The sequence below is a fragment of the Glycine soja genome, chromosome 19 (genome assembly GCF_004193775.1).
Source record: "Glycine soja cultivar W05 chromosome 19, ASM419377v2, whole genome shotgun sequence".
NCBI classification, from domain to species: domain Eukaryota; kingdom Viridiplantae; phylum Streptophyta; class Magnoliopsida; order Fabales; family Fabaceae; genus Glycine; species Glycine soja.
Window position 1 is genome coordinate 38,615,642 of NC_041020.1, and position 27,433 is coordinate 38,643,074.

At 29.0% G+C, this 27,433-nt stretch overlaps 2 protein-coding genes, 1 non-coding gene and 1 pseudogene across 3 annotated transcripts; all 4 read left to right on the forward strand.

Moving 5' to 3' along the window:
- The first annotated feature begins 9,770 nt into the window (after positions 1 to 9,770).
- Positions 9,771 to 10,853, forward strand: LOC114399657 (protein RADIALIS-like 3). The gene is made up of 2 exons (XM_028361865.1): positions 9,771 to 10,210; positions 10,546 to 10,853. The coding sequence occupies exons 1-2, from the start codon at positions 9,948 to 9,950 to the stop codon at positions 10,574 to 10,576; spliced, it is 294 nt and encodes a 97-aa protein (XP_028217666.1). The 5' UTR covers positions 9,771 to 9,947; the 3' UTR covers positions 10,577 to 10,853.
- A 2,819-nt stretch (positions 10,854 to 13,672) lies between these two features.
- LOC114398815 lies at positions 13,673 to 16,841 on the forward strand (annotated as a pseudogene).
- Positions 16,603 to 16,827, forward strand: LOC114401085. Its single transcript, XR_003664198.1, has one exon. It is a non-coding gene; the product is annotated as a small nucleolar RNA U3 (small nucleolar RNA).
- Positions 16,842 to 24,009: 7,168 nt separating the features above from the next.
- Positions 24,010 to 26,927, forward strand: LOC114400093 (serine carboxypeptidase-like 45). Its single transcript, XM_028362373.1, has 10 exons — positions 24,010 to 24,370; positions 24,505 to 24,609; positions 24,720 to 24,815; positions 24,955 to 25,047; positions 25,134 to 25,204; positions 25,303 to 25,584; positions 25,681 to 25,805; positions 26,217 to 26,309; positions 26,402 to 26,519; positions 26,619 to 26,927. Exons 1-10 carry the CDS (start codon positions 24,115 to 24,117, stop codon positions 26,766 to 26,768), a joined length of 1,389 nt encoding a protein of 462 aa, XP_028218174.1. The 5' UTR covers positions 24,010 to 24,114; the 3' UTR covers positions 26,769 to 26,927.
- The last annotated feature ends 506 nt before the right edge of the window (positions 26,928 to 27,433 follow it).

The following is a 27,433-nucleotide window of genomic DNA, read 5'->3' on the forward strand; positions in this document are numbered from 1 at the left end:
GTGTAATTTAAGCAATTTCATTTTAGATATTTTAATTTTTTATGTATTTAATAAATCATTAATTAATTTAGGGTAAAGCAAGTAAAGTAAAAGCTTTAGGCCCATCAATTATTATTAGTTTTTATAAAGCAAAAAAGATCTGGTATGTTTGTAAAAAGCTCACATGTATTAGCAAAATAAGATTCACATATGTTCTCATTTAAAGTAATAAAATTTCTTTTAAAATTTGATTTAGACTTCATTTATCTTTAGACCGAACTTTATTAATGGAATGTCTTTTATTAGTATTTTCTCCAAGTTAAAATATAAAAGAATTTTTTTGTATGTGATGGAATAAAATAGAGTAAATTACACTCATATCTTCTATGTTTTTTTTTCAAATTAAATATGATACTTATCGTTTTTTTACATTATTTTTATCTCTTTTTTAAACATCGTTAACTAATATCAATTAAAACATGTGAGCAGACAAAATTATTCTAACATCTTTGTTACACTCGCATGTTTTTCTCAAATTGCACCTGATACACTCCTTTTTTTAGATTAATTTTATCGTCCTTCTGTTAATATCGTTAATTAACATTAATTGAAATACATGAGCAGATAAAATTGTTCTAACATCTTTATTAAATACTCAATAACAAATTAATAATTGACCCCTGTGAATGAACATTTCTTAAGACAATAACAATTTTTCCTTTAATATTTGATTTTTATTTCATTGTTGCTAACACTTGAAGAAGATGTAACTCTTGATTGTGACATTATATCAAACACCTAGCCATCAAAATTAAATATTTTAAAGATAGGAGTTAAAAATACAAATGCATGAGCGAAAACACTAAATTTGAAGCAAATGACCATATTCAATCAATAGACATTGTTGGAAACATGTCTAACAAAAATGGAGCAATCAAACGACTCAACATGCACACACAAAATTGAACTAAAAAGAAGAAGAAGAAGAAGAAAGAAAGAAGGGTGTTAAAACATGCATACCAATAAGGTGGATTCACGTCTAACAAAAAATTGAGTTCACGTCCAATTAGATAAAAAGGAAAAAAAAAAGAGTGTTAAAATATTTTCAGGTTCAAAATGGTGTCATGTCTTTTATGGAGTTAAGAGGAAGAATATGATGGTATTTTAAACATAATTTTTCATTAAAAGTCATGTGACTAACATTGCCTATTTTCTGTTAAATTATTAAACGATGTTTAGAAGAGAGAGGATTTAGGTGTAATGTGAGCTAAAAAATTAAGAGATTTTTTGTAGCGTGCAAAAAAGGAAGAGTGTCGAGTGTAATTTGAAAAAAAAATAATATAGGAGGTGTGAATGTAATTTACTCAATAAAATAAAAACAAATTTTAATTAACTCTCCTATTTGATGATATTATCTCAAAAATAATCTTCAATTAATTAAAGTTTTATTTCCAACAATCTTTTCTTTTTTGTCTTATGCAATTAATTGTAAAGAATACTTTAAGAAATAAATTAATTTTTATTGAGACTATGAACATTAAATAACATTAAATAATCTTCATATTATTTTGCTTTTGCTTTTTATCATGTGCTTTTTGACATCATCAAAATCTACAACATTACATAACTAGATAAAACACACTAAACACACTGAATGAGAACATTTCTTATTATGAAAAAAATGAGAATTATAAATATAATCTATTAGAACTTATTTGAATGATTACACTTAAAAAAAGAATACACCACTTTGTTAAGTGGTCATGTAAACATACACTAACTTTTAATCTTCACCATTTATATTGTATGACCTAAATTTAAAATTCTCACATTCTTAAAATAAGAATTATTTTCACTTGATATGCCTCTTATACATATGTGTATGTACACGCACACATGTGTATGAATTAATATATTATTATTTTGGTAATAAATAAAAAATTGAATACAATATTTTAATTTGTGCATTAAAAAGGATAGTTTAAATATATCAACTATATTAGAATTAGAATTTATAATAACCAAATGTCTTTGACTATATAAATTATATTTTGAATTCACAATGAATATTTAAATTGTGATATAAAATTATTGTTAATAATTAAAATTTCCTTTTAATCAAGTTTTATTAATTAGAATTTTGGCATTTCAAGTATCATAATTATACAATTTTATTTAAATTTTATTTTCTAAGGCATCAATTGCTCGAATTGAGTTTTCCAAGTATTATAATTATGTAATTTTAGTTATTTTATCAATCATCCATTAAATATATAACATATATTAGCTTATGTGTTTTCTAACATACATGCTAAATATACTTAATTAGTTACATTTTTGTCCTTTAATGTCACAATTATGCCATTTCGATATCCCAAATTATAATTGCATGGATTTTGTCCCACGAGTATCATAAGTGCTATTTTTTAATATTAAAATAATAATATATACTAATAGTATTAAAGTTGATATTAATAAAATATTCATAATCAAATTAATATTAATAAATACAAATTATAATTAATACAAAAGACATTATATATTTAAACTAATTTATATTTATTAATTAATATTTATGATACTCAACAATTTTATTTAATATTATTAATATACAATAAATGCATACTAATTTATAATTACTAATGTTAATTTATCAATTTTAATATTATCCCCATCCAAGATTTCAATTGTTGCCATCGAACAAAAAATGACGTGTCGTTGGTGTAGCACTATCAGTATCATGATTGCTCAACCCATGGGCTGATGTGACAATTCACATTAGGAACGTTGGTAATTATTTATTGTCACATTAGCAACGTTGGTTAAATATTTAACGAAAAACTGAAGGGTAAACTAAAATCGCATAATTACTATACATAAAAGATCTAATTCATGTAATTGGAACCCAGATGGATCAAAATTGAACAGTTGCAATACTTAGGGAAACAAAAGTGAATTATGTCTTTTAAAACAATTTTGAAATTTAATTTAGAGATAAAGCTAAAAAATATTGTATACTAAGAAAGATAAATGGTTAAGGATATATATATATATATATATATATATATATATATATATATATATATATATATATATATATATATATATATATTGTGAGTAATTTTGAATGACTGAGAAAGCTTTTTTAACCAATTAGAATAATAGTATGTAAAATAGTTTTATTTTACCCGTAGGAATAATAGTATGTAAAATACATCTTTAGGAAAAGAGAAGAGGAAAAAAAATATTAAGACTATGTAATTGAGGAAACTTAAAAGATATATTTTTTTAATGACTTAAAATTTACTCCCTCAAAATTTTTTATTGAACATTTGGTCATTGTTCTTAAAATTTAATAATTTTAGTTCATTATTAATTTATTGTCAATTTTTTAATAAAAATTATTAATGGGACATTTAAATGATAATATAATAATATGCTAGTCAAGTAAGTGATGTGATAATTTAACACACATTTCAATATGACATTAATAGTTTAAATTTGAATCTTATGTCATGTTAGTATACTATTATTATCACATTGGTAAGTGTCAAAGTATGAGATCATATTTCATGTAAACATGCCAACATGTTAGTGTCATTTTATTACTTAGATGTCATTTTAATAATTTATATTAAAAGTTTGACAAATTAGAATTACTAAATTTTAATTAAAAGTTTAAGACAAAAAAATTAAGCCAAAAAATTAAGACAATAGTAAGAGACTAATTATTTTCAAATCCATAAGTGAAACTCCTAACAATTTAAAGAATAATGAATTCAACTATCATACCAAATGCCAATTATGCTATATCATGTTGCTCCTAGTTTGTTAGTTAATTTATCAAATCTAATTGACATTAATCTACTGCAAAAGTTTATTGATTAGCTAGCAAGAAGCCGAACAAAGAGGTTCGACCGGGACAAGTTTTGATGATAATAAAGGACCACTACTGCGCAAGGAATCGTCCAGTAATGGAAGAAGTGTCCTTATGTTACAGTGTACTAAAGATAGAATGGGTGATAAGGATTCTATATACTGTACTGAGGATGAGGCAGATCTTCAACCATATATCTCTTTTTCTCAAAGATTCTTTGAATGGAGTAACTTTAAGCCAATGATCACGGCTAACCTCATTGCCTATCTTTGTGGCTCGGATCCTCAGTGACCATGATTGATGCAACTTGACAGTGAGACTACGTAAACCTAAAAATGTCTTGACCCCTCTAGAAATTAAGCTCATAATTGTTAGTATAAATCTAGCTTAATAAATTATCGAATATCTTTATAATTTTTGGACTTCAATAGAATTCTTATTCTTGAACAGGGGTGTTATGAAATTGGTCTGGGAGAGTCGTCAATGATTTGGTGGGTTTTTAAGTAAACCGGGTATATTGTGATTTTTTTATATAAAAAATTTAGATATAGTATGATTTTTTTAATAAATTTTTAAAGTATGAAATTTGACGTTATGATTTCTTGAAAAAAAAATTAGTTCATGTAATTCAATGAGTACTGATTAACTAGTTTAGTGTTGAACCAATTCCCTAATTGAATTAATAATCACTCTAAATTTATACTAACCTTTTAACGCATGCAAATGCATGGATAAATATTTTTTTATAAATAATTCTTTAATTATATAAACTAAAATAAATTTATCATATTCTAATTTCAATGAATCAAAGAAATATAAAATATTATTTAATTTAACTCAAATTAAAAAATGATGGCATTCTCATGATAAGATATATAATTAATATAATTTAAATTTAAATATAATAGTATACTCATACTCATATTAATTTAAATTTGAAAAAAAAAACTTAAAAAGTAACCTCATATTTAAAAATTATGTATGAAGATGACTCTGTAACTAAAAAGAAAAAATATAAAATGAATCAATAGAGAGAATTGAAATAATAAGAATTTTGTTTTTATATAAATATTCGAATTGATTTAAATCAATCCAAATACTTTGAATTAAATTTTTTGAATGTTTGAGTCAAATTTAAAGCTGTCAATCCACCTTATAAATGGATTAATTCGATCTGACTCACTAAAGAATATGCTGTCAATCCACCAACACGAGTTAACACATCAATCTACTTAAAATTTAAAAAAAGAAAGAAAATTCAACAAAAAATAAATTTTTTTAAAAATAATTTGAATAAATTAAAAAAATATTAATTAAATTAAATCTTTCAGTGTTTACACACCAAAGCTACTATAAAACATATTATCACAAGTTAAAACTATAATAACAAAATTTTAGAAAATAATCTTAAACAAAATACTAAATAAAATAGTCTTCAACAAGACACTAAATAAACAAAATTAAAGTCTAAAACTTTAAATCTTAAAGTCCTAAAATAATATTACAAAATACTAGAAGTTTAAAATTTCGAAGTCTTAAAATAATATAACAAAATATTAAAAGTGTAAAACTTTGGAGTGAGTTATATAATTATATTTTAACTTTTAGCACCACAAGTTCAACTAAGGTGGGTCAGGTTAGTATACGGATTTAAACTTATCTTAACGACTCTAATTAAATCCTACTTAACTTGTTAATGTACGAGTTACATCATGAATTTTATTTCTTAAACCCTGAACCCAAGTCAATGATATGTTATATATTAGTATTAATCATGATTGTCAAAGTCGCATTTTATAATATGTAGAGTTTTGTTGTTGTTCAATTTTGATAAAATTTGACACAGATGATCTTGATCGTATGTAGATACTATTCAACAATTGGATCAATAAAAATTGTATTTTATATTCTATATTAAGTTATAAAAATAATATAATAATTGTCAAATTTATATCTGTCTAACTTAATCCCTCCTGCTCTCTCTATATATTAAATTACAAAAAATCAAATATTATAAATAACAAACATTCAAAAACGTCTTTTCTCATCCTATAAAAAACACGAAGTCAAATTTTCGTGTAGCCTATCATTACAAGAACTACATGTTAGGAACTTAGGATTGAAATGAAAAGATTTAGACTTTTGTTTATTATTGTAATGCAATCAGTTTAGCCTGTATATGATATTATATACCAATTATTTCTTGGACGAGATTTTTATTGTTGCTGCTGTTATTTATTGGCATGCTATACAAAACATTTTTTTTATCCGAAAAAAATGTTATAGTAATTACGACCTATATGATATTTTACTATAACATTAGCATGAGCTTGACAAACGTTTTATTCTCTTTGACTATAGCTGATATCATCATTGGAAATACAAATCTACATTCAAGTTAGTAATGCTTAATGTTTGGTAATAAAAAAATAATTTAAAAAAAATTAAAATAAATTTAAATATTAAACCTCAATTCACTCAATTTAAACCAATTCATTTATTACTGATTGATAGATTTAACAACAAAAGATAAACTTAACTCAATTCCTACAATTTACACTTAGTTGTACTAAATATCAAAATATTTCCCAAAATTACACCTAAAAGTCTTGGACACATAAATGTCTTATCATTTTCAACGGGTAACCATCCTTATCATTACAGCATCGAAAAGATATTCAAAAGAATTATGAGCTATATAAAGTTAAGTACAAATTTCCTATATAAACCATTATTGCAGGCAATTCCTAAATATGAAGCATCAATTTTGGGTTCTTCTGGCGAATATACTACACTGAGGCCCTAAGCCTACTTGCAAGATGTTGGAAACAAAAACAATTCCATAGGGCGGGGGCAGTCTAAAACTAAATTGATACCTGTAGCCATAGCATCGCTACACCGACCCCTTAATTAAATATATGGTGCTTTTCTATGCTTTTACTGTTATTCCAAATTCCAAAATTCAAACTGACATTTTAGACTTTCACAATAATTCAGTCATTTTAGTTACATATATATACATTTTTATTTATTTATTTAAATAGTAATAAACCTAAATGAAGTATGCTCAAAATTGTGGTGTAGAACGTTACTAATCACATTCATAGCACGTAGCACTATGAATAGTGTGGTGTAGAGTGATTGTGATTTTTCAATTTTCTCTACTCCAAGTCTCTGTAGTAGTCTGTGTAACAAAAAAAGAAGTGGGGATTATTAAAAAGAAGAGAGAGAGAATACTCCAATACAAGAAATTGAAAACCACAACAATTACAACTACGGGAAAAATAATGGTAAGGTATCTTGTAATTGCTTACAAGAAACAGAGAAAAATATGATGAGTGTATGCCATAAGGGTGGTAAAAGAAATTGCAAAAGCTGGATGTAAAAATAAATTAAAGCAACAATTACTTTGTAAAATTTGGGGGAAGGATTAGCTGTAATTAATTAAATTTAGCAACACATAATGCTTTGGCTCAATCTAGTCCTTAAGCTTGTAACTTATAAGTGACGTACGGTTAAAGTTCATACCTTGTATAATTTTAAATTTACTCTCTGACTTTTCAAAATAACGTTCACTTTATTTTTATTTTTTAAAAAATGAAGTAGAGAAAATTAAAATAAATTATTTTACAAAGTCATGAAGTAAAGTAGGGATTTTGTAAAGATAAGGATTAGAGTGACCAACACTTATACAATATATCATGTACTAAAATGAGTGTTTACTCCTCAATCATCATATGATTTTTTTTTTTAAATCTCTATTATCAAAAGGCTACATTTTTATGTTTTCTCCTACTCAACAAATAAGTGACCAAAAAAAACTTATGATTATCTTTCTGTATCATGGCATACAAATTAGGCTTTCAAGAACAAGGTTCTGGATTAGTCATCTTGACATGCAGAGTTCATAACCATTTTTAGAAACTAGGCTAATGATGGTATCTGTCACCTTATTGTCTTTCTCTAGCCCAAGATCAACCATATATGAGTTAAAAAGATATGATCGTGGATGTTTTTTACTTAACAAATATAAAAGCCAAACAAATGAAAAGGCCAGCTAGGCTCAACCCACGTGCTAATCCAGAAGGGGGTAAAACTCCAAAGTGTTCCTGTTATGATGAGGCTTGACAGAACTTAGAAGCTAAAGATAATTATCTCTATTCTACAACTTGTTTTTAATTAGTTTTGCTTCATTTCAATGGCCTAAGGTACGGAACAACAAAAGACAAAGCAAAATATCATGGGAGATATTTTATACGTAATATGCAGCAATGGTGCATTTTGTTGGTATTTGATGTGGTGATGTAATCCATGAAAGTGATAAAACTATTTTTGACTCAAGAACAATGGAAGAATAATAAGATATTATTATTTATTTCCGTATCAAATTTATGGCTTTCTCTTTAATTTCTTCCTCACATGCAGGTTCCTATAAATGTTGTAATGATTTGAATTATTTGACCACTTGCATGTTATATGATTTTCAGACTACTTGTTGCATATAATGATATGCTTATCTGTTTCCTACATGGCCATGACCATGCTCCAAGGTTATTCCTCTTAGGAAATCAAAAGAACACAATGCTTAAGCTACAACTTATGTAGTTGTTGTTATAAAAAACATGTTCACGTGCTTATTTACATATTTTTAGTGCATCTATAACTAAAATCAAGCAAATTAATCTTGGTCATAAACTATGAATCAATTAAGGGGGAAGAGGGGCCTCAACAGTAACCTATTGAATAATAACCTTTCCTCGGAGTAAAAAAGAAACAAAAAAACAACAATAATTGTACGAACACAAGTGGCCAAGCAGGAGTGTTGGAATGTTGTTCAGGACAAAGTACACAAGATCACCACCAAGCAACATGAAAACCCAAGAGCTCTTTCATATGCAATCGAACTGTTCTGAGCAAGATATGTTGTGGTTGTTTGTGTTTGTGGTATGCGTGGAAGTTTTTACACCGATTAATTATCATGCACAGACTTACATAGTCCTCGCATAATTCACATGCAAGCCGTTGGATAGCACTTGGTCCCACTTTTTTTTTTTCCTTTCAAGTGGTCCAAATTATGCACATATCTCACATAGTTTGTTTCGCTTTTGTACCTGCTTTGGATTCAGTGGATTTGAGCTTGGACCCATAGAAGACCCTGCAAGTAAGAGAATAAAATAAAGATAAGCATTAGCTGACCTATCAGATAGAGTGTTGTTCTGCATACGTTCTTATGTTTTGAACCACAACCCAAGTTTGTGTCTATATTTGCTGAACTACTTGATATTTGCTAAACTAAAACTAATTACAATTAATATATCTTCCAAATAGTTTACAGATTTTAGATTGTACAACAGTTTGTCATCTTCTACAGAGTTTTAATTAGGTTCTAAAGTCTCGTTTGGAAGAGCTTATTTACAATTTATTTGGACTAACTTTATGTCATAAGTACTTGTGTAAGTATTTGAGAGAGTTTACAAAAGTAGTTTCAATAAACTTTCCTAGACAGTTTATAAAAACAGCTTATAACTTACAGAAAAAATAGGTCAATCCTATTTCTACTTATTCTGTAAGACTTTAATTAAGTTGTTTATTCGAGCGGGCCCTAAATATACAAGCTTCAAACTTAAAGGAAATAAAATGTTCACTCATATGATATGTAAGAGGAAAACACAAAAAAAAGTTTTAAAAAGCTCTTGGTTAGTCTTATAAAAACATCCACTCGTTTTTACTGTATGAAGATACTGATTCTCCAACGTCGCTGCTGCCCAATTTCTTGGGCCTTCTCAATTCCATGGTTCCTAAGAAGACAAATCGTAATAATTTTATTTCATTTTAGCAAGATTTTGATGCCAACTGGCACTACCCCACCTAATACACCTTCCATTTGTGCTTATAAAAGGAGTAGGCAATGCTACCTTCCAACACATCAGCTCTTCCTTGAGTCTGATCACTACACACTACTCTTCAGCCTTTTCATATCACCCTTTGCTACCAAACCAATTCAGTCTCTTTGCTTGTTCTACCTGAGTTTGAAACGTAACCTTAGAACCATTTCACACAACACTTTCTGTTCCTTAATTCCTGAAAGAAAATGGCATCTTGTTCAATCTCAGCCTCAGGCTCATGGAGTGTTAAGGACAACAAGGCCTTTGAAAAGGCTCTAGCTGTTTATGACAAGGACACCCCTGACCGTTGGTACAATGTTGCTCATGCTGTTGGCGGCAAAACTCCAGAGGAAGTGAAGAGGCACTACGAACTCCTTGTTCAGGATGTTAAGCATATTGAGTCAGGACGTGTTCCATTCCCAAATTACAAGAAAACTACTTCAGAGTCAACTGATCAGGAGGAAAAAAGGTATCATTCTTCCCTTTATACATATATATATATATATATATATATATTATTCATAGAAATCGAAAACAGGTATAGAAGAAGGTTTGTAATGAGTCACACACCTCATTCAACCAATTGAATTATACCCATTTGAATCTTTATAATTTATACATGAATAGCTTGGTATTCCTACATGTTGGTTTCAAACAATGCTGCTATCTCTCCCCAGAATAATCTTATTTAAACAAGAAAGCAGAAGTTTATGCAATAGTTAAAATTACACCTACCAACTATGCAGCCAACAAATTTGTTTGATCTTCATGACTCTAATATTTCATTTTCCTTATTTTTTTCAGGCTGAGGAATTTGAATTTGAACCTCCAGTGACCCCCCCACCCCCCATCCCCCCATCAAGAACAACAAACTGATTTTCTAATTTTCATCAACCAACATGTTTAATTTTCAGCATCCCTGGTAGTACTACGTGGTGTTATGTCACACATAATTGCTAGTGCAATAGCATCTTAGGCTATATTAGTCATCATAAGAATCATATGTCCCGTGATTCCATCTTGTACTTTCTTGTCGTTGAAGCTGCCTCTAGCTTGAAGAGTTAACGACTGTTTCAGTTCCTCGTCCTAAATAAATTTATAATTTTATAATATGCTTATTATCATAACGTTTATTTTTTTATAGGTAACTTTATTATCACAACGTACATCAGTTACCTTATTCTTGAATAACACAGATCAATTACTTCCCTACAGGAATCTTAATAATCCCAGTGATATAAAGAATCAATAACTGCTGGTAAAATAATTATCAAGAAAAAGAGACACGCTAAACTTTTTACTAGTAGGCCATTAATAAGTCACTGTTCTGATCTTGGTTTTTTCATAATAGGAACATTATTATAGAACTGGAATTACTCATGCATGAACTCTATGAAACCATAGCCATTAGAATTTAGAACCCAAAATGATCAAGGAGGCGGGAAAATTTGATTTGAAGGGTTAAGCTTGAAAATAAAAACTTGATTATAGTAACCAAAGTTTGTCATTCCTTTTAGACAACAAAAGTACTGCAGTAACATGAATTTTTTTTTTAAGACAATGGTTTTATAGTAAGTACTGCACAAAGTTTTTGTTCGCCTTGTAGACGCAATCATTGCCTGAATGAGCTTTCTATAATGCTTAATAGTGGACTAACAAAGAAATGGAGAGGAAAAAATAAATAAAGGAAAGACAAGATAAAGAGAAAAAGGTAGGAAAAATTCTCTCTACTTATTTATATGGATAAAAATAGTAGAAATAAATAAATTTTATAATTTTATATTAATTAAAGAAGCAAATTTAACTTAGAGAAATTATACTTTTCACTATTTTTTCGTAATTGACATAAACTTATTATTATTTAAAAACAGAACAAAAAAAAAAAGATTGCTATTCTCTCTCTCTCTCCATTAGATGTCTCATTTAGGGGAAAAATATATATTTGGAAACCATAACATCATTTCCTTCTTACTTTTTCTCTCAAAAATTGAAATTTGGTATTTCTATATATCTAAATGTCATTATAAAAAGATGCCAAAAATATGAAGTAGGAAAAGAAGAAAAAAAGAATGATGTTTCATGCATATAATAATAATAAGAAGAACGATATATGTTTTATTGTTTTATGATGATGTCTTAAAAAAATAAAAATATAATACATATTGATTTATTGAGTTAGAAAAATTCAAAGACTTTCGTATCTAATAATAATAATAATAAATTTAATTAAAAATTTATAATAATGACGAAATTTATCCCATAGATATATCTGTAATAATTGTCGACTATTCCTAATAATTATATATATATATATATATATATATATATATATTTATTATGGGTAATATAAATAAAATATTTGAACTTGAATAATTAATCTTTGAATTATCACTTAAAAAAATTAAACTTTCATAAATACGCGTAATAAATATCGACTACCCATAACAATAATTTTCTATTATAAATGAAATATTCGAATTTGAATATATAACTTCTGAAATATGTCACTTAAAATCGAACTCTCGCTTTTTATCAGTTAAAAAAACGAACTTTTTTTAAAAAAAAATATCACTTAAAAACGAACTCTCGTGCATTTTTTTGTAACAATTAAATATATTTTTACTCCTTTAAAAAATATTTTTATTAATCCCTCAAATTTTAAAAAAATTACTTTTAATCCTTTTATTTCTTTTCCCAAGTAGTGTCACAAATTTGTGACGCTTTCTTATCACTACAATTTTTTTAATTTAATTTCTTTAAAAGTAATTTATGACGGTTTAAATTCATCATAATAAAAATAATCACAATTCAACATCATATCTATGTTTTTATTTATCTTCTTAAAAATTGTCAAAATATGTAAAAAAAGAAGAAGAAGAAGGCCATCAATTCATATGATTCAAATATTTTGACAATTTAAAATATCTAAAAATTTATTTTTAAAAAATTAAATTAAAAATATTTATTTTGGAAACAATCACAAATTGTAAATTGTGAAATCATAAACAATAAATAAAAAGGAACTAAAAGTAATTTTTCATAAATTTGAGGGACTAATAAAAATAATTTTATTTTTGAAGGAGAAAAAAGATAATTACTATTCTTAATAATTACTTTTTTTCATATTTATTATGGGTAATATTAACGGAATGTTTAAATTTAAATATTTAACCTTCCAATTTAAAGGGTGCTAGTATCAATCAGGGGAGATTAATTTAATTAATTTAGAAAGATGCATGAGTTATTGCAAAAATTTTTATTTTTTTTTTAATTTTTAATTAACTTTTTAAATTTTTTATTTTTAATAAATTTATTTATTTTATTTTAGTCTCTAAATTTGTTTAGATGGTATTTTAAAAAGTGAAATAAAATCATTTAAATAACACTTTAGAAACTAAAAAAAAAATTATTAGAGAAATATATAAAATTAAAAAATTATTAAGATAAAAAAATCTGATATAGTTAAGCCAAAATAAAAAAAAACCAAAGTGAGAAATGAGAATTACTATAAACATAAAAAGACGTGTTTGCCTTTTTATTTTATAAAGAAAACATAGCTCATAACACAAGTCACAAGTACTCAACAATCTATATATACCAATTGACTTAAGACGACCTCATTAGACTTCTTTTTTCTTGTGATGACAATTGACAAAACATCAAAGTTAATCAAAGAATGCTTTTACGATGGTTGTGGAATGCCGACACCATTAGCAAACGGGAAGTGCGGTTTATGTAGGACACCCATGATTAACAAGAACCTGTTAAAGCTACTCAGCTAGTTAGTATTTTTTTTATCCGTAAAAATGAAAAACTTTATAACAATTCATGCAACTGTCTAACCAATCTAGCTACCTAGTATAAGAAAAGGCCCTCATTGCCCTACTCGTTTTTCTCACATTTTTCACTACACTTACTCACCCACTACACCATGTTTCCCCAGCCATGGATTTTCTTGATAGCTACAATCTTTGCAACTTCAGTGTTCATGTCCTCACTGGTTGAGTCATTTCCAGAAGCTGATAAGGTGAAATCCTTGCCTGAACAGTCACCTCTAGTTCTCTGGCTTAATGGAGGTAAATCCATATCTCTTTGTTACTTCAACTTTGTCTATCAAACATTTCTCTTTTATTATTAGCATGTTCTGGTAGGTAGAGTAAGAGTCCTAATATCATGTTAGAGATGTGAAAAAGAGAAAGTTATTTATGTGTCATTTTTTCAAGTTTCAATTGCCTTGTTGCCTCTGCTGGGCCTGACTGTACATCCGTTGGAGTTGGAGCCTTCACAGAACATGGTCCTTTTGTTACAAATCAAGGAGAGGCTATTGAGAAAAATCAGTATAGTTGGAACAAAGGTGCTACAAATTTCAAAAACCTTTATCTCTTTTCCACAAACTAAACTAAGATCACCCCTTGAGCTTCTTTGAGTCCTTTCTTTTTGCAGAGGCAAACATTTTGTACCTAGAGTCACCGGCAGGTGTTGGATTCTCTTACTCTCTCAATTTGCCATTTTATAAAACACTGAATAATGAAGTCACGGGTTGGTTCACTTTCTTATCCCTATGCAACACACTTAATCAATTTGTTCTTATCTTTATTTTCTGTTTTGGATTACCTTTGTGTTTATTCTGGTTTTCTTAGATTCCCTTCAGAAGCTGGATATAAAATTAATATTTTGTGTGTTAACGTTAATTGTCTTTTTTAGCCCGAGACAGTCTGGTTTTCCTGCAGCGCTGGTTTGCCAAGTTCCCAGAATACAAGAATAGAGATTTTTATATAATGGGGGAGAGTTATGGAGGTAAAGTCACAATAATTTATTTACCTTGAACTTTGCATAAAAAATCCTTAGATTGCTAACACTGACAATGTTGGTTTTGGTGGCAGGTCATTATGTACCTCAACTTGCTTAACTCATTATCAAGAGTAAAGTGAATTTCAACATAAAGGGAATAACAGTGAGTAAAATATTTCCACTTTTTGTTTTCTGTTGGTTTCATGCTGTTGCATTTTCTAAGTTAACTTTGCATTTGCATTGCAGATAGGAAATCCTCTTCTGGATTTCGACACTGATATGAATGCAGTTGATGAATATTACTGGTCTCATGGAATTATAACTGATTATGCATACAAAATCATGACCTCTCTATGTAACTCGTCTAGAGTATTAAGAGAATACTTCAGTGGCCAAATTTCCAAAGATTGTGTCTTGTTGCAGCTCAAAAAGTCTCAGAAGTGTATTCTTTTACAACTTTCATTGACCCATAGTATGTTGTTGGGGAGAAATGTATTTCTTACAATGTATCTCAGGCAGGTTTTCTTAGGGAGATGCTAAATTCAGGAATGTTTCAGTTTAAGAAATCCCATAATGTGCTTCAAACCGAAGAACCTGACCAGGTGAGATGTCTCTGAAAAATATAGTATTTTGATTCATTCTTTATTTAAATTTTCTTCATTCTCTGTTCCTGCATTTAAATCAAATGGTATCTTTTTAGTCTCTACAATCCCTTAATAGGGATTAAAATTTAAAAATCCAGAATTTTATTTTATAATTTTAAAGTACTAAAAAAAAAAGAATTGGGACAAACCAAAATACTACAAATTTTCGTGGGTTAAAAATATATTCAAGCCATGCATATATGAAATATGCCTTTAGTATTAAAATGTTTATCTTTTATTCTGGTTGAATCTGGGTAGTGTTGTTAATCGGAATTTTGCTTTTCAATTTGGATGGTGCAGCAAGTTGATGAGTGTAATTTGAAATATTCAGAGATGTACTTGAACAGGAAAGATGTGCAGAAGGCTCTCCATGCCCGGCTGGTGGGAACCACCAATTATCTCAGAACATATTAATTAAATTCTTTTATAATTGGAGGCAGACACTGTGAGATAATGGACATGTAGAGGAATCATATATGATCCTGCTGACACTTCTTCCCATGTCAGGATTATGACCCATTGAACAGAGAGATACCAACAATTAATGTTGTCGGCTTCTTTGTAAAATCAGGTCTTCGAGTCATCGTTTACAGGTGATAATACATATAGGGAATACATAAAGGTATGGCTAACAAGTGTTTTTAACGTATTAATTAAGAAATTAAAAAAATATATTTATTGTAAAAATTATAAAAAAATGAAAAAAAAGTTATGAATGATATAATTTTATATATCACAATAATTTTTTTAAAAAATTTCTTAATCAATATCCCAAACATACTAGTTAGATTTTTTCATATATAAATGATTCCTTGATTAAGGAAGTTTGTATTTTATTGATTAATCCATGTTTCACATATATAATGAGGTAATTAATCACAAAAGGTGTTGGTTGTGATAATAAATTTGAATGAAGTCTATACTGGGGATCAAGACTCTGTGATTCCATGCATGGGCACGAGAAGATTGGTTGATAGACTAGCAAAGACACTAGGACTTAAAACAACCGTGCCTTACAGTTCCTGGTTTGTGGACAAGCAGGTCAATATTCATGCTCTTACTATCATTGTTTAATTACTGGGTTTCATATAGTGGTGAATCATTTTGCTCACATTTACGTTATTTTTACATGCAGGTTGGAGGATGGACACAAGTTTATGGCAATCACCTCACGTATGCCACCGTAAGAGGAGCTTCACATGGCACTCCAGTTACTCAAGGACACATGGCCCCTTGCTTGAAATTGGTACCACTACCAAGCACCAGAGTTGTTCCTTTTCATCCAATAAGTGTTTGAAATTTTTTTACATAAACTGAAGTGGCTTTAAGTGGAAGAAACCATGACACACGTTACTCTGTTAGTCCCACATCGGATAGTTTTAGTAAAACACAGGATTTATATAGCTAAACGCTGAGACCTCTGGTCACGACCTTACTTGAACAGGATCTGTTCTATAGGCTCGTACCTCTGTGTCCTTGAGTTCTAAGGAGACAGGAACCTACGTCTGGTGGATGAATCAAGACCGTGTGATCAGAGCGTGATTATCGGCCTGATGAGCTTCTCTTTGGAGGAGTCCCATCTTGGGCTGCAGAGGATCGTTCTCAGACAGTTTCACCTGCCTGGGATGGTCGCACGGTTGTCTGACAGACCTAAACAAATTTTTTTCACCGTTCTACAATTTTTTGCACATCTGCATGGAAACTTGTTCGTGCTTAATGGTGAAATGTACAAGTAGAAACACTAAGGAAGGGTTCTTCCCTCACCCAAAGATAAGTTGCTGTATTTACTTCTTCAAAAGAGATTAGATCCTTACTCCAAAGTACTTTGGCATGAGTTCTTTGGGTTCACATCATAACCATTTCAGGTGAGGGGAGATGCCACGTTCAAAGGGTAAAATGAAGTTTAACATTGTTCAATGCTCAATAGGCCCAGGTGGCACGTTACAAGATAGGACTCATTTTTTTAGCCAACAGCCTAATGATACTAAGAACATTCATAATGAGAGTTGTTTATGTAAAAAAATTGTGTGTGTTTGCATTGTTAAAGTTCGCATTTGAAGGCCTGTCTTTGTAAGTAAATTTTCAGTTAGCTTAAAGAGCTGGGCTCCATTCTTGCACAGAGCTCTAACACATTCATGTTGTGCACCAATCTTCATTTTCTATTACATGGCTCATCTCATTTGTCCCTCTCTTCCCTTTCTATCTGTGTCTCGTCTTTTAAGGGATGTGAAAAAAAAATCGTTATTTTTTTGTTTGAGGTAAAACACATATCTCCCGCATTGAGCTAGAAATGTTTATAAAGTTTTTTTTTTTTCTAAATAAAGGAACGCTGTAAAAATCTAGTCAAAATAATATTAGACCTATTAGAATATGATTGCAATCATAAAAATATAGTCAAAGTAATATTGAACCTATTAACATAATGTTGAACTCTTGGGTCAAATAGAACACTAATGATGGTATATTTGGTTTAGAGAATACAAATAGAAGAAAATACTTTTAATTAGAGTAGAGTATAAAAAGTCAGCCCTACTAAAAAAAAGTGCAAATTTTTCTTTAATATTATTTTAGGTTAATTAAGTTTTTAGTCTTTTAAATTTTTTTAACGACTTTTAATTTTTCATTAATTTTTTGTCATCACTTTTAATCCTTCTAATTTTTTATTATCTATTTTTAGTCTCTCAAATATAAAATAAATGAGAAACTAAAAATGAATAAATAAGGATTAATTTTAAGTAATAAAAATAAACAAAAGATTAAAAATGAACAAAATATTTAGAGAGAATAAAAATATTGACAAAAAATTAATAAAGGACTAAAAATTGTCAAAAAAAACTTAAAATACTAAAAATTAAAATCTAAAAAATTTTAAGAACTACAAACTTAATTAACCTATCATTTCTATCTTTTCTTCCAAACACACCCTAAGCCTAATCTCCACATCGAGTATTTAGCATGTGTTTACAATAATCACCGACTGAATTCAACTGACAAACACAAATCATGTCCCAAATTGATATATAGGTCATAACAACCAGTCACATCCTAAATTTTCGCTAATTGATTCCTAATATAGCTCGCTAAATTAACGTCTTCTTATATAAAGACTGACGTTAGGAATAGGACTTGAAACTATTTGGACCGACTAAAGCCAAGTTATAGTATAGGACCCGCTTCCTTGGACCAATGTACAACAATGTATAAAGAAAACTGGTTACATATTAATTAAAAATATAGGTAAAATTACAACAGCAAAATCAATTGCATGTGGCTCAAAGCTCCCTTTATTGCTAAATAAACAAGTCTGAGCATTCATAATTAGCTCTTGGATTATGCGCTAATGCACTTGTCCAAGTGCTAACTAGCCTTTGTCTACTTTATTGGTTTAGTGGGATATTCATAATTAGTGGTTCTCCAACATGTCGGGTTTGGATAGAATTAGTTTTTTTTTTCTAATCATGCTATTAAAGCATCTTTAATGGAGTTCTTAAAGGATTTCTTAACCAAAGGGAACCTATGTGACAATAATAAAAGTTTCTTAAAAATAAGATTTGTATTTTCTAAAAAGAATTATAAGAAATTATTTCTTAATAATAAAAAATAATATTTATTTGACACATAACAATACCATAATTAAATAAAAATAAAAACATATAAAAATATAAGTTTCTTGAAGTTTTTTAGACTTTCTTATTATTGAAACAAAATTGTATATGAATTTTTTACAATAACATGATATCGTGGGATCAAAAAAATAACTTAAAAAACTTAATTTTTTTTATTAAGATATACTTAGTATGATAATTAATTTTTGTTGGAGACCATAAACATATATAAGGTGAGTATTTTTTTCTTAATATGATTTATCTCATGTTCAAATATTAGCCAAGAATCAAATCTAAAGCATTTGATTAAGATATAAAATTCGTTATCACTTATGTCATTTTGGATTGGATTAGTTGATAGATAAGTTTATGTCAAATAAAATAAAAGTTGATAGACCAGTTCATAATTTTATGAAATGTTAAGAATAATTAGTATAATGTACTCTAATAATATATAATATATAAATATTAAACTGGTTAACCAATTGGTAATTTTGGTCGTAACGTCTTTGATGCGTTATTCTGAAGTCACGATTTGATTCTGGAGTCTGGCCACTTGCAAAGTGCAGCTCTTTCTTGGATTTTCTGGTGAAAGAAGCACTTTGTCCACAATTTTCTGGCATCATGCATCTTCAACGTCGAAGTTGCCATCAGTCATCACATGTGATCCAAAAAATGATTGAGTAATTGAGTTCAAAATAAAATCAGATTCCAACCTTAACGCAAGCGAATATGTAGATAAAATGGCAGTAGTCAACATCGCATAAGGGTGCTTAATTTTGGCCTTTTAATTTGCAATGTGAATTGTTGTGCACTCATTATTGCATTCCTATTTCCTCATCACATCCGGTTTAATGCAATCGTTTTCTAAATTCTAACGCTAGCTATCATGCGGTTCAAAATGTGAATTTTCCTTTTCAAGGACAATATGGTTCTTAAGTCTTAACAAGTCAAACAATACAAGAGTTTTATAATATCAAATATCTATAATTTTCTATAGAGATAACATTTTTGAGACATTTTATCTTTTTAATTTTTTAAACAATCACTAGTTTCTTGTTTTTTTAACTACCATATATATACTGAGATCAAGATTCTACGCGGTTAAAATTTTAGCTGCACATTTAATAATAAAAAAAACTGCACAAAAATCAAAGCTTAAAAATGTTTATTTTTTCACGTACACACATACATATAATAATATTATGGTTTTACTTAATCAAGAACCTTATGGTTTTTTTCCTACATTATTCATTGTTATGCTTGATTATTATTATGACACTGTAAGCATAGAAAAATATCATGTGAAAGATGTTGGATTTTAAAAACTGCAAAAAATAACACGTACAAAGAAGTTTGGATCCGAAAAAATATGTCATATCCGGTTCCTTCTCTGAGCAAAAGGCAATGAAGAGAAACTTATAATAAAAGTAATATATATAGAGGGGGATCAAACTTGTAATTGTTGTAAACTTATTATATTAACCAAAGAAAATATTGATAATATTTTTTATCAACTTTTCGTGGATTATTTAGTGTTTTATATTTAACAATCTTGTAGCTAATTGTAAAAATTAAACTTATTATATTACAAGAACAAAATCTGAGTTCTGCGAGTTTTATAAATACGAAAAACATATTTAAGTACTGCATTCGTATTCGTATCCTGTATACAATAATATTAATAATTTAAAGAGTTGTATATGAGGGAAAAGAAAAAAAATATTAAAATGGGCTAATTGAGAGTAGAAAAAAGAAATAGAGAATGCCACTCAATAACGTGAATATTCAAATTTATAATAGTATTATTTACATTTAAAACTTAAAAGAAAAGAAATTTGTAAGATTTATTACATCACAAAGTATTCCTGAGCATATTAACACAACCAATCATCAATCAACACTTGTTAACGTCTGTAGGCGATCGTGTTACATACTATAATTATTTATTACTTCAAACGTGGCAGAGTTACATATATAATGCTTGCAAAAGTCATGAGTGGTTTGAATACGTCGACCATCCAGTGCCAGAGCACAGTAACGAACATTTTATGGTCCCTCATTTTTATTATTTTGTCCTTCTCTAGAAGAAGAATATTTTATGGTTAATAGTAACAAAGATTCAATGAACGTTTTCATACTAGAAGTTGCTATATAGATAGTCAAGATGATGAAGTGTCCTAATCCTCCCGGATGCTGGCCATAGTATGATATGATATTATGATGGTAATGGTGTAATGTAAAAATATATATATGGTCCAACTAATGTCAGGTTGAGAAAAAACAGTCCCATATTCTTGTTTCATGTTGTCTCGCATTTTCCATGGAAAACTTGATTTGGTTGGATAATCTCAACTATTACAGAAAGTTCACATCTTCTTAATTATTCTGTTATTCTAAAAATAAATGGAAGAGTTCAATGTATTTTCATGAGACCTTTCGTTGGTGATGAAGATCAAGAAACTTTCAAGAAGAAAAAAAAGACCTAAGTAAAATAACCCCTCAATTAAGCCAACAACAGACTTTAAGAAAATAAAAGCTAAAAGGGAAAAGTCTACAATTAGGCTAATAATACTTATGAGGAAAAATTAAAGAGACCTAAGAAGCATCTAAAGATAATCAACACATACCAGCTCAAGCCCAAGGTGGGAGAAGAAGATCCTAAGATGTTAGGTGCAGATGCTTCTAGTGGAAAAAGGTCCAACTTGGAGACTTATGGCCTTATGGGGCGCCAACTTATGGCCTCTAAACTGATTTTATATATGTTTTAATTGATGAGTTTATTATTAATTTCAGTTGTAATTTAGGGTTTTCTTTATAACAAAAAATAAATAAATATAAACTCTTGATCATTTCCACACGAACACACCCCAATGGAAATGTATATTGGGCTAAAAGTAAGCGAAGTGGATTATAACATAGAAAATGGACAGGTCAGCTTGGCCTATATTGACCCCTTTTACTTTTTTTAATTTTAATTTATACAAATTTAAAATAAAAAATAAAAAATATCAAATTAAAATAAATTTAATTAAATTCAAGCATATTTTTTAGTTTAGTCTGATCTCACAGACTCATCAAATCAACCCAAATAGACCTGATTTTATTTAGGTCAACATTTTCTTAGTCCAATTCGACTTAGTCTAATAGGACAACAGGTTAAGCCGATAAATATAATCTATTTTGTTGGCTCTAACTAAATATGATTCCTAAACTTTTATTATAAATTCAAATATCATCCACTATAAAGGATGAATAAAAGAATATTAAATATGTATTTAATCTCTAAAAATATGAAATTGCTTCTAAGAAATTTTAATATTTTATCATTTTAAAAATATAAAAAATAAAACTAAAGAAGAATATATTTTAAAAAATAAAAATTATACTTAAGTTGAAAAAATATGCTGACATATTGATTAAAAAAAGGTATAAAATGTCAAATAAATTATATACAGAAGAGTTAATATAATTAAAGAATGATAGATCAAGACAAGACATAAAGAATATAAATATATTCAAACCCAAAAAAAGTCCTAGCACGTTAATTGAAGAAAGGTATGAATTGACAAATAATTTATATGCAGAAGGATTCAAAATAACATATTTAGAGAATGATATAGATCAAGACAAGACATAAACAATATAAATTATTTAATAGTTGTATTATGATTGAAACAAATCAAACATTATCTTTTTTTGCAAAAGCTGTTTTCAAACTTTAATTTTAATCATATTCTGTATTGATTTAATCATACTTTGCCCTCATTTCTTAGCAAATATAATTACATTTTGTTGTTGACATTTTTATTTAAGAAAACAAAATTCCATTTAATTCCATTATGTACGTAGATATTTATATAATTTTTTTAACGAACACTCTATTAAGCAAAAAATAACTCTAAGCCTTTTGTTTTTCCTTTTCCAAAGTTGAACTCAAGTAAATAAGATGCGGTTGAGTTGAATTGCCATTGATTATGTGGAGGACATCTAAGCTTTTGCTGTCTTTTTTTGTATTTTCCCCTTAATAAACTTAAACCCGAACTTTATTCACATGACAAGAATAAATTAATAAATAATAAGAAAGCAATCTGAAATCCATGTGTGGTGGGTAGAGAAGTGAGGACAAGTTTGTCTAGCTAGCTATGCTAATTCGTGTTCATAGGACATCATTAATCCACTATGCATAAAGCACAACAAAATTTACCTCTTTTCATGTATCCACTGAAAAATCTGTCCCTATTTGGAAAGATAAGGTCAGCATTCAAACTTATTTGAACAACAATCGCAACACGGTATAATATATATTGACATTTGAATTGATTCCAATTCACTTCACGTAAGAGGGGACGTCATCATAATTTACACTATTTTTATTTAGTAATATAAAATTTAGGTTAAATTAATGTATAGGTTCTTAAATTAGGTTAATGAACTATTATTTTTTAGTGTGTCCCTTGTATTTGTTTTTAAATTAGATCAATTGGAAAAAAAGATACTCCAGAGATGTATTTAAAAATTGTCATAGTCAAAGAACCTAATTAAAAATTGTTGAGTCTTTATAATAAAGAAGACATATTGAAGGGACACAATGTGTAACGCAATTTACCACCAGAACCACGCGGTCAACGATAAGAAAGTAAACAAGAAAAGCCAGCACCATTTACAACCAGAACCAGAAATATCCGAACAGGTTAATTAACCAATCCTCAAAATTCAATCATTTTTCTCCTCACATGAACACGAAATCTCCACTTTCACGTACACATACACATACATATAATAATATTATGCTTGATTATTATGACACTGTAAGCATAGAAAAATATCATGTGAAAGGTGTTGGATTTTAAAAACAGCAAAAAATAACACGTACATAGAAGTTTGGATAGTATGCCATGATCTGGTTCCTTCTCTGAGCAAAAGACAATGAAGAGAAACTTATAATAAAAGTAATATATATAGAGGGGATCAAACTCGTAATTGTTGTAAACTTATTATATTAACCAAAGAAAATATTGATAATATTTTTTTATCAACTTTTTCGTGGATTATTTAGTGCTTTATATTTAATAATCTTGTAGCTAATTGTAAAAATTAAATTTTACATATATAAATAATATATTTTCACTAAGAAGAGTAATTAGTTAATGAAACATTGGTAACATTAAATTTAGAGTGTTAAATGAATGCTTAAGTGTGTGAAAGGAATTAGAAAAGGCAACAAAGAAGACCATTATGCTTTCAAATTTTTATCATAATCTTTATAAGCAAACAAACACTAGTGCAAAGGATTTATCATCCTAATTAAACCAACCAACAACTTTTCATACATGACCATGCTGCCTCGGTCATTTACTATGATTGCAACAATAATAATCATTGTTCTTGCTCAAACACTTGTGGGGGTGATTTCACTTCCTGAAGCTGATAAAATAAGCAATTTGCCGGGCCAGCCACAGGTCGAATTTCAGCAATATTCTGGTTATGTCACCGTGGATGATCAACATCAGAGAGCTTTGTTTTACTACTTTGTTGAAGCTGAAGAAGACCCTGCTTCCAAGCCATTAGTCCTCTGGTTGAATGGAGGTATATATGTCTTGTTATGTATCAATATCATATACATCATTTTGTTCAGTTATTTATTTGTTTTGGAATCTGGCTTAAACCTTTTAAGGCTCAACAAATCAATTAAGATGCTTTCTTGGTTTTGATTTTTGAAGGGCCCGGTTGTTCGTCGATTGGAGTTGGAGCTTTTGCTGAGCATGGTCCTTTCAGACCAAGTGACAACAATGTTCTTCAGCAAAATGATTATAGTTGGAACAAAGGTGAACCTTAAATCCAATGGTTTGTATTTATTGAGGATCAAAAGATCAAATATGCTCTCTAAAAAAAATAAAAAAAAAAACTGCTTACCTATTTCATCCTTATATCACAGTGGCAAATGTGCTATACTTGGAGTCACCGGCTGGTGTTGGATTCTCTTACTCAAGCAATAAATCTTTCTATGCCTCAGTGACAGATGAAATTACAGGTTCTTTTTCACTTCATTTTATGTAGAATGGCATTTAATTAGAAAGGGAAGAATCATAGTTTCCATACATGCTTGAGATTTTATTAAGTCTTTTAAGACATTTTCTCAAGAAGCTGATTATGATCTTGGTTTTGTACAGCTAGGGATAATCTTGTTTTCCTACAGCGTTGGTTCACTAAATTCCCTGAGTACTCAAACAACGACTTCTTCATTACAGGGGAGAGCTATGGAGGTAAGAATCAGATATAAATGAACTATATATGATATATTCACTTTGAAACTGTAATAAAATAATGCACATCTCACACTTGTTTGTAGGTCACTATGTTCCACAGCTTTCACAACTTATTGTTCAAACCAAGACCAACTTCAATCTCAAGGGGATAGCAGTGAGTAGAGAAGGGAAAATCTGAACAATTTAAATATAAAAAAACCATTTGATTTGTTTGAAAAATATAACAGGATCATATATATGTGACAATTGCAGATAGGGAATCCTCTTCTTGAGTTTAATACTGATTTCAACTCCAGATCTGAGTACTTTTGGTCTCACGGACTGATATCAGATTCAACATACGAAGTCTTAACTAGAGTCTGCAACTTTTCCTCAATTAGGAGACAAATCCAAAATGGGAATCTTAGAGGCGTTTGTGTAAAAGCAAATAAGCTATTGAATACTGAGATTAGCAACTTTATAGATAAATATGATGTCACTCTCGATGTTTGTTTGTCATCAGTTAATCAACAGGCTTATGTGCTGAATCAACTGGTGAGTTTCAACTACTTTCTGCATAGGCTTGTTAATTCTCACTCTCGATATTATTCTCACATTTCTTTTGCTTAATTGATTTCATCTCTGGTTCAGCAAGAGACACAGAAGATAGATGTTTGTATTGGTGATAAAACAACCACATACTTGAACAGAAAACAAGTCCAAAAAGCTCTGCATGCTAATCTTGTTGGAGTCACCAAATGGTCGACTTGCAGCTCGTAAGTTTTGTTGCTTCAAAGTTAACACATTCTTGAGTCTTTTGGAGACAAAGATGTTCATGTTCACAAAATTAGGAAAAGTAATTAAGGTGTGAGATTTTTATTATATATCTATTAGACTCCATTATTTTGTTACTTAAAAGACTAAAACATTTCCATTATATATCTTTTCTTCAGTTTTCCTAAATATGGTAAATAATTTGCATGATCATTAAGCAACACATGAAAGTTGATTTTGACAAAATATATAAAACTAATATATATGTATATTCCATCTTATTTTGGGGTCCTTTGCCCACCAATCTTCAATCTAATTTCCCTGCTCTGCATTCTCATTTCTCAAGCACAATTGGTCGCCTTTTATTTCTGAGACTTACATCTCCTGCTAATGATATCTTCCTTATGTGACAGAGTTCTGCATTATGACTATCAGAATCTAGAAATACCAACAATTCCTATTCTAGGGTCACTTGTTAAGTCTGGCATCAAGGTTCTAGTATACAGGTAATTGAATTTGTTAAATCACTGACATTTTGCTAACTCCATACATCAGTGAAGAGCACTTTTGAAGCAAGCAAAATCATTTCTCTATGCAGTGGAGATCAAGATTCAGTGATTCCATTAATAGGTTCGCGATCTCTAGTGAATGGATTAGCCAAGGAAATTGGACTTGATACAACAGTGGCCTATAGAGCCTGGTTTGAGGGAAAACAGGTTAATGTTAATACTTGGAATGCAATATATCTTCGAAAAATTCAATGCCTCTATGCACTGCCATTTAACTCAACTTTGATTTGTTATATAAAATTTCAGGTGGCAGGATGGACAAAGGTATATGGGAACATCTTATCATATGCCACTATAAGAGGTGCATCTCATGAAGCTCCCTTTTCTCAACCACAGAGATCACTGCTGCTACTTAAAGCATTTCTGGAAGGAAAGCCACTACCTGGTGTTGCATAAAATATGAACAGATTTAATTAACACCAGGCGTTGTTATTTGCCGCAATAAGTAGAAATGCTTTCAAAATCCACACAGAAACTGATTATTGCTATTGGATCATCTTATGATTGTTATGTTCTGCTCTCTACAATTCTATGCTTTACTTTCTTTCTGAACAATGTGCTGAAGGTTCACAGGATGAAGTACAAGGACTGAAATTTACAATAACCAAAACATACTAAATCTAACCGATTGTACCCGTGTTTGCTGAAAGTAGGCCGTGAAAAAAAATCCAAAAATTTAAAACAATTTAAACAGGATTTAATGGTCATGCACCATCAATGCGGCAGCTTTTACACTGAAGATCAATTGGAAATCAGTGTTTGTATGACTTAAGGTAATGATTGTAAATGTCAAAAAAATTTATCATACCTTATTTAATAGTCCAAACTTAATTTAACTTTTACTAACCCTATGGTGTCACAAAAGACATACTTTAGCCATGCTTGTTTTAGAAACAAAATGAAATCTACAAATCATTTCAAGCATAAAGTTTTGAACCAGTGGACAATGAAAAATCCATATGAATATGTTTTCTAATCTTTGCTCGTTCTATCTTTCTTCTTCTTATTCTTTTTATGAATATTTGCTCTTTCTAAAGTTTACCATCTTGTTTGCACCAAAG